This window comes from Poecilia mexicana, unplaced genomic scaffold (assembly GCF_051168715.1).
Source record: "Poecilia mexicana isolate PSO_F unplaced genomic scaffold, ASM5116871v1 scaffold_5, whole genome shotgun sequence".
Taxonomy (NCBI): Eukaryota; Metazoa; Chordata; class Actinopteri; order Cyprinodontiformes; family Poeciliidae; genus Poecilia; species Poecilia mexicana.
This window is the reverse complement of record NW_028263374.1, coordinates 15,555,378-15,573,042: the sequence shown is the minus strand read 5'-3', so window position 1 is coordinate 15,573,042 and position 17,665 is coordinate 15,555,378. Positions and strand designations below refer to the sequence as shown.

Here is a 17,665-nt window from a genome sequence, read left to right as displayed (position 1 = left end):
ATCAGCCACTTCAGTTATTTGTCGGTGGTACATCCCATGTAGGGGCTTGTCTTCCCATGATGGTTCCTCCAGCACCTCGTCCTCTGTTCCCCATTGTCTGAGACATTCGCTGAGCACATTGTCCGTTGAGGCTTTGTCCTTGATGTATTTATGGATCTTGGATGTTTCATCCTGGACAGTGGCTCTCACACTCACTAGTCCTCTGCCTCCTTCCTTACGGCTTGTGTACAGTCTCAGGGTGCTGGATTTGGGGTGGAACCCTCCATGGATGGTTGGTAGCTTCCGAGTCTTAACATCCGTGGCCTTTATCTCTTCCATTGGCCAGCTAATTATTCCGGCAGGGTATCTGATTACTGGTAAGGCATAGCTGTTTATTGCACGGATCTTGTTCTTGCCATTGAGCTGGCTTCTCAGGACTTGCCTTATTCGTTGGAGGTATATATATATGGATTATATGATATAACTAGAGAGAGTGGGAGATATTAGTTTTTATTTTGTATTAGTTTCTCAGCATATATTATTTTCTGTTTCCAAATGCAGCGGCTGGAAACCTATTTTGAGTAGCTCAAACATGGACCGGATGTGCGCTTTTATTGTGAAAGCAGCACATAAATGGGTGTACCATAGTTTCTTGAGCTACCACGCACTTGTATATCGTGTGCTGGGCCGGCTGGACGCAGAGCCGGCTAGCTTTACCGCGCTCGTAAATCCCAGGAGGGTCTGCGGGGTCCGGAGCCCCTGAATCTTGGGAAAGTCTAGAATATTCCCTCCCAAAGAAATTGTGAAAGAAACCCTTGTATTTAAACAATATTAATATAAGAAAAGCAATAGAAACAAAGAATAAAGTAAATCTGCCATTCATCTAACAAATAAAAATTAATTTTTAGGTTCTCCCCACTATTTTTAGAACAATGTTTCCACCCAAAGTGTAGGAGAATAATTTAAAGCAACTTAAGTTGTAATTTAAATAACACATGACTTTTATTGAGAACCACTGCGATAAATCAATAAATATCAGAGCCTTAAGTTTTTGAAAAGGTGTAGCAGAGATTAGATCTGTGACTCTGAACCAAACTCATCTAAGCGACATTTGAATCTTAGTTTGATTTCTACGGATCTCAACAGGTTGTTTACTGAGAAAAACACTTTTGTTATTCATTTCTACTTACTAGTCAGTTTTGGTGGTGCAGCTTGAACACACACACGCACAAATTAAATCACATTTTACCTTACAGTTTACTGCAACTTTGCCAACCCTCCAAAATTGCTCTTAAAAATTTTTCTGTTTATGGTCCCCCCTAATAATGAGATGGGATTTTCGCCCTTGCACCGCGGTGCATCGGCTCATGAGTCGAATGATTGGATGGAGTTCCTCAGTGCTTCATGAAGCTTCAACTCACTGTAAGGTAGTTTAGGCACAAGGGTCAGAAGGTGAACAGAAAATCAGTACCAGCCACCCGGTTTCAGTTTCTTCAAAGGACTTTTTATTCATTCTTTTCTCTGACTTCTCTCCCTTGAGCATCCAAAAGCTCACTGTTTTTATCTCCAATTGGCACCACACCTGTGCTTGATTGGACACAGCCACAATGGAACAGATCAAACAACATATAGACAGAGAAACACTAAAATTACAAATCTAATTTACAAACTCCTTCATAATGAAGTTGTCTGCAAAACAAACTACATAATACAAGATAACTCAAAAGGTTACTTTAAAGAAAAACAAACAAAGTAATACACAAAAGAAAACCCTCTAATTGGTAGAACCCAGGAAGGTAATCACTGACATCATCCAGCCATTTAAGCAGGAAGTTCTGGGCCGGCCCCTCCCACACTCCTGCCCTACAAGCAGAAATGATGGTGAGTACAAAGGAAAACAAATACCTTAATAAATATACCTTGAAACAAATACAACCCATAATCCAGAAATAATAACTTTATCCTAAACATAGATAGACCCTGCAACATAATGCTAACACAAACAAACCCGGGATAGTAAGTGAAGCAAAAGTGCAATGTTTAAATTAATCATTATAACCAAATATAGAAAGTAAGTGAATGAGAAAGAATAAGGGAAAAGTGGTGAACACAAACTGAACCACTTTGTCACACTCACCATCACTACTTTTCATTTTCTCCTGTCCTGCTCTGGTCAAAACCCACAGGCCCAACCCAGTGCATGCTGGTCCGATACCAGTCCCTATACTTAAAGAAAATGGACCCACAGTTTTTCCTGTCTAACTTAGAAAAGTAAATAAGAAAGGAACAAAAACTAAACAATTATTAACCTTCAAATAAACTCATGTTTGTAAATAAACCCCAAAGATATAAAGTGGACTAAAATTTAATTTTAATATAATTGAAAGTAATAAAAAATCTTGAAATAATACATTTTACTGTTAAATATTAACAATAATCCCTACTGCAATTAGTTTTGTGATAAAATATTTTTCAAACATCCGTTCATTTGAGAATTCTCCAAATGTCAGCTGGAGATGTCGACTGATCTGTATCTCTGTCTACGCTCTTGAATTTTTAGGTGTTTTTTTTTTTTTTGTTAATTTCCGTCGTAAATGATGAACGATTTCTCCTATTTACTTCAGTAAATTTAACAATAACTCTTTTTCCCTGTTTTTTTCTCCAGATTCCCTGCAGTGCAACATTCATCACCAGGAGAGGAGATCCACTCTGGACCAGGAGGAGTTAGAACCTCTGAAGGGAAAACAAGACCAGGAAGAGACAGAAGATCATCAGATAAAAGAAGAGCAGGAGGATCTAAAACACCAGCAGATAAAAGAAGAGCATGAGGATCTAAAACACCAGCAGATAAAAGAAGAGCAGGAGGATCTAAAACACCAGCAGATAAAAGAAGAGCAGGAGGATCTAAAACACCAGCAGATAAAAGTGGAAGAGAAAGAAGTTTACTCCAGTCAGGGTGAAGAACAGATTGAATTAAAACAGGAGACTGATACCTGCATGGTGTTTCCTGCTGATGAGCAAACATACCAAACTGAATCAGAACCAAACGGAAACCAAGACATCTTCCAGGAACATCCTGAAGCTGAGAATCAAAATCAGGAAAGAAGGAAACCTTTCTCATGTGTCATCTGTAAAAGAGGTTTCACTGTTAAACATGCTCTTAATATTCACATTAGAACTCACACTGGTGAAAAGCCATTTTCATGTGTGAACTGTGGAAAACGTTTTAGTCAAAAAAAGCATTTAACTCGGCACAAGATGATTCACACTGGTGAAAAGCCATTTTCATGTGTGAACTGTGGAAAAAGTTTTAGCCAAAAAGTTAGTTTAACTCAGCACATGACGATTCATACTGGTGAAAAGCCATTTTCATGTGTGAACTGTGGAAAACGTTTTAGTCGAAAACAGCATTTAACTCGGCACATGATGATTCACACTGGTGAAAAGCCATTTTCATGTGTGAACTGTGGAAAAAGTTTTAGCCAAAAAGTTAGTTTAACTCAGCACATGACAATTCACACTGGTGAAAAGCCGTTTTCATGTGGGAACTGTGGAAAAAGTTTTAGTCACAAAGTTAGTTTAATTCAGCACATGACGATTCACACTGGTGAAAAGCCGTTTTCATGTGGGAACTGTGGAAAAAGTTTTAGTCAAAAAGTTAGTTTAACTCAGCACATGACGATTCACACTGGTGAAAAGCCGTTTTCATGTGGGAACTGTGGAAAAAGTTTTAGTCAAAAACTGAATTTAACTCTGCACATGAAGACTCATACTGGTGAAAAGCCGTTTTCATGTGTGAACTGTGGAAAAAGTTTTAGTCGCAAATATGTATTAACTCAGCACATGATGAGTCACACTGGTGAAAAGCCGTTTTCATGTGGGAACTGTGGAAAAGCATTTAGTCAAAAACTGAATTTAACTCGGCACATGAAGATTCACACTGGTAAAAAGCCGTTTTCATGTGTGAACTGTGGAAAAAGCTTTAATCGAAAACAGAATTTAACTCAGCACATGATGATTCACACTGGTGAAAAGCCGTTTTCATGTGGGAACTGTGGAAAAGGATTTAGTCAAAAACTGAATTTAACTCGGCACATGATTAGTCACACTGGTGAAAAGCCGTTTTCATGTGTGAACTGTGGAAAAAGTTTTAGTCGCAAACAAATATTAACTCAGCACATGATGATTCACACTGGTGAAAAGCCGTTTTCATGTGGGAACTGTGGAAAAGGATTTAGTCAAAAACTGAATTTAACTCGGCACATGATGATTCATACTGGTGAAAAGCCGTTTTCATGTGGGAACTGTGGGAAAAGTTTTAATCAAAAACATGCATTAACTCAGCACATGAGGATTCATACTGGTGAAAAGCCGTTTTCATGTGTGAACTGTGGAAAAAGTTTTAGTCACAAAGTTAATTTAACTCAACACATGAGGATTCACACAGGTGAAAAGCCATTTTCATGTGGGAACTGTGGAAGAAGTTTTAATCTAAAACCAACTTTAACTCGGCACATGATGAGTCACACTGGTGAAAAGCCGTAGAACTATTTTCCAAGTATGTCTTATGTTGAGGATCATCATAAAAGTAATCTTAATGAAATATGGAGGGTTTCCCCCAGTGTATTTTAAGCCTGGCGACCCACCATGCCTATGTGACCAATAACACAGCTGGCCCCACTGCGCATTGCCTCGCGCGCTGCTGCTGCTTGACCTCTGAAGTTTACCTCAACACGGATCTCGCGCACCTCCTTTCACTCAAACTGGACACAAGCTGACCTGTCTGGATATTTACATCAACCCCCTGTAAGGAATTGTGATTCTATGGAAAAGTCTATATCATAGTAAGAGCTTAAAACGAACCGCGTTAGCGCTGATTGCGCAGCTCTATGTGAACCTCCGGAATAATTTAGTGTGTTAGAGCTAGTGGTGAGAATGATTTGTATTTGTGAACAAAACATCATGCGGTGTTTACACCTCAACACGCTGCCCAACCCGTGGCTCTGTCTTCCCTGTAAAGTTTATGTATGTTTTCCCAGTTGTCTCATGCATTAGTAGTTAACGAACTAGCACTAACCTCATCATGCAGGTTCAGCCCGGTAAATGGCTTTGCGCTCGCCTCGTAGTCGCGCATCACGCTGGTTTTATATTATTTTATTTTTAGTAATAATTTTTCCGTTTACAAGATGTATCAAACCATACCAAATCCTTTGTCCATTTAGTCAGACAGTTAAAGCGCGCAGCCGCAGGAAGATCTGAAAAACTCGTCCCTCAAACTTGAGCAGCCAGAACAGTTTGTTACGCTTATCAAAAACTCAACAACGAAATGGAAAAGCTACTAAAATCACATTAGCAGCGTTTAATTAAATCCTCCGTTTGTTGCGCATCTCTGTGCGCAGTGCAGCGGATTTAACTTATCATGCAGGGCTGGTCCAAAGCTGTTTGAGGCCTGGAGCAGAATCTGATTTAGGGGCTCCTCTTGTTGCTAAAATCATCAGCATCTCTAACAGCTTCAGTGTTAGATTTAGTGAAATCTGGGAGAAGAGAGTAGTTTAATTGGCCAACCCAAAGAACAATAAGTTGTATTTGTGAACAAACAGAGCTCAAATTCAAAGACTTGACACAGTAGACCCCTGGTGGACCGCCTCAGTGCCCTGACCACCGGGCTTAGCAAGTTTTCTGGGGGAAACCCTGACGTGGGAAAATGTTTTAATTTTCTAATTTGTTAAATGTGATGATTTGGATCTTGACATTTGGATACTTGGAGATGTACAATATGAACTTGAAGTATTGATTTGTATTATTCTGTATGGAGAAAATGAGTGGAGTGAATGAGGTTGACTTTAATACATTTTAAATCCAAAATAAAATGAGCTGTTGTGCACTATTTGTAGATTTTCATTGATTGTTTTACACTTTGAGTTTTACTATATTAAAATGTGTTTTGATAGGTTTGTCCTTAAAGCAAAAGTAGACTGAAACTGATGCTGCTATTTGTTTCAAATTCAGTGACGTGCGGCGAGGTTCATAGCTGGTGAGGCACCCACTTAATTATAATCGGATTTACAAATCTAGACCCCCTGCATGTTATTGTTTATGTAGATATTATTAATTTCGTGCTGTGCTTAGCAGCAAAGGGAGAAACCGTTAAAGTACAACTCAAAACCATATCTTTCTCGCTCTCTGCATCAGCGCAGCTACTTAATGGCTAGCTCTCTGTTACTGTCTCTTACTCTGCAGTTGTGGAGTGACAATGTCTGGGATCATGAGCGCCCCCAGCGATGATGCACGAGAACTGCCTGCCTCACCTTGAATCTGTTCTCCGCCTTTTCTGATCGCTCCTCAGCACACGAAACACGTCACACACACAGTTGGTGACAATAAAAACACTGTACATTAAATACATAAGCTAAATTATGGAAAATTAGTTCATATATTAAATGTTTTTTAACCATTTTATTGCCGGCGTACAGACAGGACAAACATGCTCCCATAGAATGGCAGCCAGTGCAGTTAGCGAGAGGTTGCGCAATCCCAGGTGAGGCTCAGCTCACTGCTGCCTCATCGGCTTTGCTTCTGAATATTTGAATAGGAAAATGCGAAAATTAAGCGATTTTGAAGGAAAAAAATCAGATTTGGTTAAATTAAATGAAAAATAAGTACTTTATAGTACAAACCACAGGGTGAAAATATCTTTATAAATGATTGTATTATTATATATTATTTTTCCATGACCGCACGTCACTGTTCAAATCGTATTAACCAGTGTATATAAAAGCTTTTCAAATAAATTAACATGTCTTTTCGAAAATGCAATATACAATATGTACTTATTTTCCTTCATTGATTGTGACTCCGAACAAAGCAGCAGCGCTCATTGTGGATATACGGATACTATAGGAAAAGTTTATTATCTGGTGAAATGAAGAAATTGTGAAACTTGTGGCGGGATGTTGGAGATACCAATCAGAAGACAATATTAACTTTGGATTTGTGGAAAACTGAAATATTAATATTGTATTTGTTTTATTTAGATAAAGTTGAATAAAAAAATTTACGTTTTCGAAGAGAACTGGCATTGCATGAGAAATCTTTAGATGTGAGGATCGTATGATCCACAAGGTGGCGGTAACGCAACGGGACGAATGCAGACAGTCATGAAATCCCAAAGAAGAAGAGGAGAAAAAAAGAGGAGGAAGAAGAAGACAAAGGACGGTTCGTGGTTTGTTTTGTTGAATGTTTGAGTGTTTCTCTAAAAAATATCTCCAGTCCAGTTTAAACGCGTTTATCAACGAGCAGTTAACTGCTGCTGAAGAAACTTTCACAGAGTTTAAAGAAATCATCGTCAAGTCGGAGGAAGAGATGGATGATCAGCGCAGACTGCTTGATTTCTCCCGGACTCCCCAGATAATCTTACACCGGATAGGTAGGAAACACCAGCGTTTGGATGAAGGTTAATGTATGCACCGTTCTGCATGAGGATCATTTTAGTAAATGTGCTTTTCCCGTATAAATGTTTTTTTAACGGGTAAATGAACGCAGACGTCACAATTACGCTGTGAGAATGGCTTATTTATGTAGAGAGAAAATGGAACCAATGGCCTTTTTGTGGCTCTTTTCCTTTAACTACTGAGATTTACTTTGAAAACATCAGAAATGTGAATAATGCAGCGCAAGGATAGTAAAAGCTGTTTCATAACCCAAAAAACCAGAGAAAGAATATATTCTTAATCAGCATTTATTCGCAGTCTCTGCTCACTGATCACAGTCAGAAGAAAGAGCCCCGAGCAGAACACAGCTTACAGTTTTGAGGGCGAGTTTCATTTCATTCACATAGTTTGATAATCTACTTGGTTACAGAACAGATAGCAAGCACACATATCTTTTTTCACTAGGGGAGTCAAGCACATCATGGGGGTGCATGGAAGAAACAATTGAATAACTTTATTTAAATACCAAGGCCTGAGAAACTGCTAGGAAAGACTTTCTCATGAGCATGTGTGTCTCACAAGAATCATAGTCATAACAGTATTATGAATTATAATCATAATACTATTATGCATTGTTTGTTAATCTTAAAAGTGGAAACTTATAATATATACATATAATTATATGTTAATCTTAAGTTTCCACTACACATGGCCATATAAACATGTGTAGCTTAATTAATAAAATTCGGTATTAATCATCATCTTTGTTTCTCTGATTGTATTATTTTGTGTTTGTATATTCATATAAAAGTGTATTGATACTACTAAAGAATATATTTACAAAATTACTGGTTGTGTGCTTTGTAAAATGCTCATAATGCAGCAGTATCAAAACAATCTATTCTGAATCTATCTGTTTTCCCCACTAAGAATAGTTAAATATGCTCAACCATAATAATTCAAAAATACTTAAAAAAAAATATGTCCTTGTAAATGTAGCTATGATAGCTCTTTTAATAAGGTTTACAGCCCGAGCACAGTTAAAGCTTTTATTTTTTAGAAATAAATCGTTGTCCCTGGTGACATATCGAGTAACAAGCCAATCACAAAACTGTCTCCTATTTGTTTCCTGTTTCCTTTTTGATCCAGCCGTTGTTTCATACAACCAGATTAATCAGAATTTATGTTAGAATCACAAACATCTTTTACCTGTTTATTCATTGTAAAGCTTCATGTTGTTTTCACGTTGCCCATTTCACATATATTGTCCACTTGATGTCACAGTAGTCTACGCACTGTAATTTTTAGGTGTTTTTTTTTTTTTGTTAATTTCTGTCTTAAACAATGAACAATTTCTCCTATTTACTTCAGTAAAGTTAACAATAACTCTTTTTTTCTCTGTTTTCTTCTCCAGATTCCCTGCAGCGCAACATTCATCACCAGGAGAGGAGATCCACTCTGGACCAGGAGGAGTTACAACCTCTGAAGGGAAAACAAGACCAGGAAGAGCCAGAAGATCATCAGATAAAAGAAGAGCAGGAGGATCTAAAACACCAGCAGATAAAAGAAGAGCAAGAGGATCTAAAACATCAGCAGATTAAAGAAGAGCAGGAGGATCTAAAACACCAGCAGATAAAAGTTGAAGAGAAAGAAGTTTACTGCAGTCAGGGTGAAGAACAGATTGAATTAAAACAGGAGACTGATACCTGCATGGTGTTTCCTGTTGATGAGCAAACATACCAAACTGAATCAGAACAAAACGGGAACAAAGTCATCTTCCAGGAACCTGCTGAAGCTGACAATCAAAATCAGGACAAAAGGAAACCTTTCTCATGTGTCATCTGTAAAAGAGGTTTCACGGTCAAATATGCTCTTAATAATCATATTAGAACTCACACTGGTGAAAAGCCGTTTCCATGTGTGAACTGTGGAAAAAGTTTTAGTCAAAAAAAGCATTTAACTCGGCACATGATGATTCACACTGGTGAAAAGCCGTTTTCATGTGTGAACTGTGGAAAAAGGTTTAGTCGAAAACAGCATTTAACTCGGCACATGATGATTCACACTGGTGAAAAGCCGTTTTCATGTGTGAACTGTGGAAAAGGATTTAGCTACAAAGTTAGTTTAAATGAGCACATGAAGATTCACACTGGTGAAAAGCCGTTTTCATGTGGGAACTGTGGAAAAAGCTTTAGTCAAAAATCACTATTTACTCAACACATGAAGATTCACACTGGTGAAAAGCCATTTTCATGTGTGAACTGTGGAAAAAGGTTTAGTCAAAAACCGCTATTAACTCAGCACATGAGGATTCACACGGGTGACAAGCCATTTTCATGTGGGAACTGTGGAAAAAGTTTTAGTCGAAAACAGCATTTAACTCGGCACATGATGAGTCACACTGGTGAAAAGCCATTTTCATGTGGGAACTGTGGAAAAAGTTTTAGTCGAAAACAGCATTTAACTCGGCACATGATGAGTCACACTGGTGAAAAGCCGTTTTCATGTGTGAACTGTGGAAAAGGATTTAGCTACAAAGTTAGTTTAAATGAGCACATGAAGATTCACACTGGTGAAAAGCCGTTTTCATGTGGGAACTGTGGAAAAAGCTTTAGTCAAAAATCACTATTTACTCAACACATGAAGATTCACACTGGTGAAAAGCCATTTTCATGTGTGAACTGTGGAAAAAGGTTTAGTCAAAAACCGCTATTAACTCAGCACATGAGGATTCACACGGGTGACAAGCCATTTTCATGTGGGAACTGTGGAAAAAGTTTTAGTCGAAAACAGCATTTAACTCGGCACATGATGAGTCACACTGGTGAAAAGCCATTTTCATGTGGGAACTGTGGGAAAAGTTTTAGTCGAAAACAGAATTTAACTCAGCACATGATGATTCACACTGGTGAAAAGCCATTTTCATGTGGGAACTGTGGAAAAAGTTTTAATCTAAAACCGACTTTAACTCGGCACATGATGAGTCACACTGGTGAAAAGCCTTCGAACTATTTTCCAAGTATGTCCTATGTTGAGGATCATCATAAAAGTCATCTTAATGAAATATGGAGGGTTTCCCCCAGTGTATTTTAAGCCTGGCGACCCGCTATGCCTGTGTGACCAATAACACAGCTGGCCCCACTGCGCATTGCCTCGCGCGCTGCTGCTGCTTGACCTCTGAAGTTTACCTCAGCACGGATCTCGCGCGCCTCCTTTCACTCAAACTGGACACAAGCTGACCTGTCTGGATATTTACATCAACCCCCTGTAAGGAATTGTGATTCTATGGAAAAGTCTATATCAAAGTAAGAGCTTAAAACGAACCGTGTTAGCTCTGATTGCACAGCTCTATGTGAACCGCCAGAATAATTTGTAGTCGCGCTTTTAGAGGTGTGTTAGAGCTAGTGGTGAGAATGATCTGTATTTGTGAACAAAACATCATGCGGTGTTTACACCTCAACACGCTGCCCAACCCGTGGCTCTGTCTTCCCTGTAAAGTTTATGTATGTTTTCCCAGTTGTCTCATGCATTAGTAGTTAACGAACTAGCACTAACCTCATCATGCAGGTTTAGCCCGGTAAATGGCTTTGCGCTCGCCTCGTAGTCGCGCATCACGCTGGTTTTATATTATTATTTTTAGTAATAATTTTTCCATTTACACGATGCATTAAACCATATCAAATGCTTTATCCATTTAGTCAGACAGTTAAAGCGCGCAGCCGCAGGAAGATCTGAAAAACTCGTCCCTCAAACTTGAGCAGCCAGAACAATTTCTGTGATGCTCATCAAAAACTCAACAACGAAATGGAAGAGCTACTAAAATCACATTAGCAGCGTTTAATTAAATCCCCCGTTTGTTGCGCATCTCTGTGCGCAGTGCAGCGGATTTAACTTATCATGCAGGGCTGGTCCAAAGCTGTTTGAGGCCTGGAGCAGAATCTGATTTAGGGGCTCCTCTTGTTGCCAAAATCATCAGCATCTCTAACAGCTTCAGTGTTAGATTTAGTGAAATCTGGGAGAAGAGAGTAGTTTAATTGGCCAACCCAAAGAACAATAAGTTGTATTTGTGAACAAACAGAGCTCAAATTCAAAGATTAAACTCACAACATCAGATTGTAGCTATGGTAACAAAACAATTTAACTATAAATATTCTTTGAACTTTTACAAAGTAAACTTGCCAGCTCCTTAAAATCATACATGTAAACGTTAATTTAAAATATTTTCATTTATATAAGCTGAAACCATTAAATTTGAATTTAAATTTGAATTAAATTCAAATTTAATTTAATTTGAATTAAATCAAATTCGGCAGCATTGATTATCTCAATAAATAAATGTTACACTTATGTATCTGTGGTCTGTGTTAAAATATTAGCATGTATGAGGCCCCTGAAGGCCTGGGGGCCAGATGGAGCCGCTGACTTAATTTGGATTAAACAGAAGTGCAAATAATCGATATTCATTTTAATTGTATTTTTTTGATTTGATGTTTTTAAGACAAGTTGTGGGTTTAAATAGCGTTTCACTGGCAATGTTTTCCTGTAATATATAATTACCCAGTAATATTCTTACTTTTTCCGTCTACTTGACGTCTTTTAATACAAAAACACAGTAGACCCCCGGTGGACCGCCTCAGTGCCCTGACCACCGGGTTTAGCAAGTTTTCTGGGGGAAACCCTGACGTGGGAAAATGTTTTAATTTTCTAATTTGTTAAATGTGATGATTTGGATCTTGACATTTGGATACTTGGAGATGTACAATATGAACTTGAAGTATTGATTTGTATTATTCTGTATGGAGAAAATGAGTGGAGTGAATGAGGTTGACTTTAATACATTTTAAATCCAAAATAAAATGAGCTGTTGTGCACTATTTGTAGATTTTCATTGATTGTTTTACACTTTGAGTTTTACTATATTAAAATGTGTTTTGATAGGTTTGTCCTTAAAGCAAAAGTAGACTGAAACTGATGCTGCTATTTGTTTCAAATTCAGTGACGTGCGGCGAGGTTCATAGCTGGTGAGGCACCCACTTAATTATAATCGGATTTACAAATCTAGACCCCCTGCATGTTATTGTTTATGTAGATATTATTAATTTTGTGCTGTGCTTAGCAGCAAAGGGAGAAACCGTTAAAGTACAACTCAAAACCATATCTTTCTCGCTCTCTGCATCAGCGCAGCTACTTAATGGCTAGCTCTCTGTTACTGTCTCTTACTCTGCAGTGGAGTGACAATGTCTGGGATCATGAGCGCCCCCAGCGATGATGCACGAGAACTGCCTGCTTCACCTTGAATCTGTTCTCCGCCTTTTTTGATCGCTCCTCAGCACACGAAACACGTCACACACACACAGTTGGTGACAATAAAAACACTGTACATTAAATACATAAGCTAAATTATTAATTCATATATTAAATGTTTTTTAACCATTTTATTGCCGGCGTACAGACAGGAAGAACATGCTCCCATAGAATGGCAGCCAGTGCAGTTAGCGAGAGGTTGCGCAATCCCAGGTGAGGCTCAGCTCACTGCTTGCCTCACCGGCTTCGCTTCTGAACATTTGAATGGGAAAATGCGAAAATTAAGCGATTTTGAAGAAAAAAAAAATCATATTTGGTTAAATTAAATGAAAAATTAGTACTTTATAGTACAAACCACAGGGTGAAAATATCTTTATAAATGATTTTATTATTATATATTATTTTTCCATGACCGCATGTCACTGTTCAGATCGTATTAACCAGTGTATATAAAAGCTTTTCAAATAAATTAACAAGTCTTTTCGAAAATGCAATATACAATATGTACTTATTTTCCTTCATTGATTGTGACTCCGAACAAAGCAGCAGCGCTCATTGTGGATATACGGATACTATAGGAAAAGTTTATTATCTGGTGAAATGAAGAAATTGTGAAACTTGTGGCGGGATGTTGGAGATACCAATCAGAAGACAATATTAACTTTGGATTTGTGGAAAACTGGAATATTAATATTGTATTTGTTTTATTTAGATAAAGTTGAATAAAAAAATTTACGTTTTCGAAGAGAACTGGCACTGCATGAGAAATCTTTAGATGTGAGGATCGTATGATCCACAAGGTGGCGGTAACGCAACGGGACGAATGCAGACAGTCATGAAATCCCAAAGAAGAAGAGGAGAAAAAAGAGGAGGAAGAAGAAGACAAAGGACGGAACGTGGTTTGTTTTGCTGAATGTTTGAGTGTTTCTCTAAAAAATATCTCCAGTCCAGTTTAAACGAGTTTATCAACGAGCAGTTAACTGCTGCTGAAGAAACTTTCACAGAGTTTAAAGAAATCATCGTCAAGTCGGAGGAAGAGATGGATGATCAGCGCAGACTGCTTGGTTTCTCCCGGACTCCCCAGATAATCTTACACCGGATAGGTAGGAAACACCAGCATTTGGATGAAGGTTAATGTATGCACCGTTCTGCATGAGGATCATTTTAAAAAATGTGCTTTTCCCGTATAAATGTTTTTTTAACGGGTAAATGAACGCAGACGTCACAATTACGCTGTGAGAATGGCTTATTTATGTAGAGAGAAAATGGAGCCAATGGCCTTTTTGTGGCTCTTTTCCTTTAACTACTGAGATTTACTTTTGAAAACAGCAGAAATGTGAATAATGCAGCGCAAGGATAGTAAAAGCTGTTTCATAACCCAAAAAACCAGAGAAAGAATATATTCTTAATCAGCATTTATTCGCAGTCTCTGCTCACTGATCACAGTCAGAAGAAAGAGCCCCGAGCAGAACACAGCTTACAGTTTTGAGGGCGAGTTTCATTTCATTCACATAGTTTGATAATCTACTTGGTTACAGAACAGATAGCAAGCACACATATCTTTTTTCACTAGGGGAGTCAAGCACATCATGGGGGTGCATGGAAGAAACAATTGAATAACTTTATTTAAATACCAAGGCCTGAGAAACTGCTAGGAAAGACTTTCTCATGAGCATGTGTGTCTCACAAGAATCATAGTCATAACAGTATTATGAATTATAATCATAATACTATTATGCATTGTTTGTTAATCTTAAAAGTGGAAACTTATAATATATACATATAATTATATATTAATCTTAAGTTTCCACTACACATGGCCATATAAACATGTGTAGTTTAATTAATAAAATTCAGTATTAATCATCATCTTTGTTTCTCTGATTGTATTATTTTGTGTTTGTATATTCATATAAAAGTGTATTGATACTACTAAAGAATATATTTACAAAATTACTGGTTGTGTGCTTTGTAAAATGCTCATAATGCAGCAGTATCAAAACAATCTATTCTGAATCTATCTGTTTTCCCCACTAAGAATAGTTAAATATGCTCAACCATAATAATTCAAAAATACTTAAAAAAAAATATGTCCTTGTAAATGTAGCTATGATAGCTCTTTTAATAAGGTTTACAGCCCGAGCACAGTTAAAGCTTTTATTTTTTAGAAATAAATCGTTGTCCCTGGTGACATAGCGAGTAACAAGCCAATCACATAACTGTCTCCTATTTGTTTCCTGTTTCCTTTTTGATCCAGCCGTTGTTTCATACAACCAGATTAATCAGAATTTATGTTAGAATCACAAACATCTTTTACCTGTTTATTCATTGTAAGGCTTCATGTTGTTCTCATGTTGCCCGTTTCACATATATTGTCCACTTGATGTCACAGTAGTCTACGCTCTGTAATTTTTAGGTGTTTTTTTTTTTTTGTTAATTTCTGTCTTAAACAATGAACAATTTCTCCTATTTACTTCAGTAAAGTTAACAATAACTCTTTTTTTCTCTGTTTTCTTCTCCAGATTCCCTGCAGTGCAACATTCATCACCAGGAGAGGAGATCCACTCTGGACCAGGAGGAGTTAGAACCTCTGAAGGGAAAACAAGACCAGGAAGAGCCAGAAGATCATCAGATAAAAGAAGAGCAGGAAGATTTAAAACATCAACAGATAAAAGAAGAGCAGGAGGATCTAAAACATCAGCAGATTAAAGAAGAGCAGGAGGATCTAAAACATCAGCAGATTAAAGAAGAGCAGGAGGATCTAAAACATCAGCAGATTAAAGAAGAGCAGGAGGATCTAAAACACCAGCAGATAAAAGTGGAAGAGACAGAAGTTTACTGCAGTCAGGGTGAAGAATGGATTGAATTAAAACAGGAGACTGATACCTGCATGGTATTTCCTGCTGATGAGCAAACATACCAAACTGAATCAGAACAAAACGGGAACAAAGTCATCTTCCAGGAACCTGCTGAAGCTGAGAACCAAAATCAGGAAAGAAGGAAACCTTTCTTATGTGTCATCTGTAAAAAAGGTTTCTCTGGAAAATATGCTCTCAATAATCACATTAGAACTCACACTGGTGAAAAGCCATTTTCATGTGTGAACTGTGGTAAAAGTTTTAGTCAAAAACAGAATTTAACTAAGCACATGATGATTCACACTGGTGAAAAGCCGTTTTCATGTGAGAACTGTGGAAAAAGTTTTAGTCAAAAACAGAATTTAACTAAGCACATGATGATTCACACTGGTGAAAAGCCGTTTTCATGTGTAAATTGTGGAAAACGTTTTAGTCAAAAACAGCTTTTAACTCGGCACATGAGGATTCACACTGGTGAAAAGCCGTTTTCATGTGTGAACTGTGGAAAAAGTTTTAGTCGAAAACCGCTATTAACTCAGCACATGATGATTCACACTGGTGAAAAGCCGTTTTCATGTGGGAACTGTGGAAAAAGCTTTAGTCAAAAATCACTATTTACTCAACACATGAAGATTCACACTGGTGAAAAGCCATTTTCATGTGTGAACTGTGGAAAAAGGTTTAGTCAAAAACCGCTATTAACTCAGCACATGAGGATTCACACGGGTGACAAGCCATTTTCATGTGGGAACTGTGGAAAAAGTTTTAGTCGAAAACAGCATTTAACTCGGCACATGATGATTCACACTGGTGAAAAGCCATTTTCATGTGGGAACTGTGGAAAAGGTTTTAGTCAAAAAGAAAATTTAATTCAGCACATCAAGATTCACACTGGTGAAAAGCCATTTTCATGTGGGAACTGTGGAAATAGTTTGTCAAACGGCTATTAAATCAGCACATGATGATTCACACTTGTGAATCATGTGCTCTCAATGAAGTTGGGACGCTTTTTTCCTCTGCTCCCTCCCTGCCCATGCCTACCCTGCTTGCTCTGCTTTTGTCCTGTCTTTTTCTGTATTTTTGGAGCCTTTCTTTGCACATCATCCAAATCTACAAATTATGGATCTGGTCAACTGATCTCTCAATGCAATTGATAAAATTTTCGACGAGAAGCTGGGCACAGGAGAGCCCTCTTGTCTTGCGGGGACACACCCGGCAGGATTCACCCTGGATTTATTCGTGATAACAGGATTTCCGCTGTTTGGAGCGTGTGGATTCCTGGATTATCGACAAATTTGTGATGGACTTGGTCGAACTGGCGAACACTCAGACTGTTGGTGTGGACAGAGACGAGGACTCTAAAACTCACTAACGAGTTGGAATCGACCTTGGAGAAGTTGCTAGTTTTCAAACTAATTATCCAAACTAATTTGGGTAATTGGGAATTTCAATTGGGAAGATTGGAATCTATAATCTACACGACCAAAGACATTCTGTTTCTGAATTGGCTTTCCCCATATTGCCTTGGAAGAGCTGCATATTTCCAATCTCCTTGAAGATATGTAAACATAACGCTTCTTCCCACCTCACCCCCTCCTGTTAGCCATGCAGCTGTGGAGCTGAACGCTCCCAAGGTCATCATGCCTCGATAATAACACGTCTCTCCGACTTTACCGGGAGGCTAAGCAACGTGCTTTCATGGCCCTGCCATCACTGCCTTCACTCATGTCTGTTTTGCCCTTTGTTTTGTCTGAATGTTGCCATTTGTCCTAATCTGTCCTTTCCTCTTTTTTTGGTTTGTTATTTTGTCTTTCCTTTTAAATCATGTCAAGCATTTTGAATGGCCTTTTTGCTGAAAATGTGCAATATAAATAAAATTACCTTACCTTACACTGGCCCAACCTCCAAACCTAACTCCTTATTTCTATAAATATTTTGGTAATACTCTGTAAAATACCAGAATGTTCACATAACTTTTATAGTTTTTGCTGTCTGAGGATATGAATTTTAAATCAGGTGTTATGATCAGTTACTCAGTATTTTGGTAGTTGACCAAATACTTTTTACACTTGCTTAATTAAACATATTTAAGGT

The 17,665-nt window shown here is 37.9% G+C and overlaps 3 protein-coding genes across 3 annotated transcripts; all 3 read left to right on the top strand.

Annotated features, from left to right (window-relative positions):
* Positions 1 to 3,570: 3,570 nt before the first annotated feature.
* LOC148159665 (uncharacterized) lies at positions 3,571 to 5,866 on the top strand. The gene has a single exon (XM_088005610.1). It carries the CDS (start codon positions 3,571 to 3,573, stop codon positions 4,522 to 4,524), a length of 954 nt encoding a protein of 317 aa, XP_087861736.1. The 3' UTR covers positions 4,525 to 5,866.
* Positions 5,867 to 5,944: 78 nt separating this feature from the next.
* LOC148159664 (uncharacterized) lies at positions 5,945 to 12,283 on the top strand. Its single transcript, XM_088005606.1, has 2 exons — positions 5,945 to 7,405; positions 8,824 to 12,283. Exons 1-2 carry the CDS (start codon positions 7,216 to 7,218, stop codon positions 10,500 to 10,502), a joined length of 1,869 nt encoding a protein of 622 aa, XP_087861732.1. The 5' UTR covers positions 5,945 to 7,215; the 3' UTR covers positions 10,503 to 12,283.
* Positions 12,284 to 13,138: 855 nt separating this feature from the next.
* LOC148159663 (uncharacterized) lies at positions 13,139 to 17,466 on the top strand. Its single transcript, XM_088005608.1, has 2 exons — positions 13,139 to 13,816; positions 15,236 to 17,466. Exons 1-2 carry the CDS (start codon positions 13,627 to 13,629, stop codon positions 16,519 to 16,521), a joined length of 1,476 nt encoding a protein of 491 aa, XP_087861734.1. The 5' UTR covers positions 13,139 to 13,626; the 3' UTR covers positions 16,522 to 17,466.
* Positions 17,467 to 17,665: the final 199 nt, after the last annotated feature.

Coding starts and splice junctions, on each gene's coding strand:
- LOC148159665 (XM_088005610.1), top strand. CDS start 3,571: ATGACGATTCACACTGGTGAAAAGCCGTTTTCATGTGGGAACTGTGGA.
- LOC148159664 (XM_088005606.1), top strand. CDS start 7,216: ATGTTTGAGTGTTTCTCTAAAAAATATCTCCAGTCCAGTTTAAACGCG. Junction 7,406..8,823: donor GATAATCTTACACCGGATAG/GTAGGAAACACC, acceptor TTTCTTCTCCAG/ATTCCCTGCAGCGCAACATT.
- LOC148159663 (XM_088005608.1), top strand. CDS start 13,627: ATGTTTGAGTGTTTCTCTAAAAAATATCTCCAGTCCAGTTTAAACGAG. Junction 13,817..15,235: donor GATAATCTTACACCGGATAG/GTAGGAAACACC, acceptor TTTCTTCTCCAG/ATTCCCTGCAGTGCAACATT.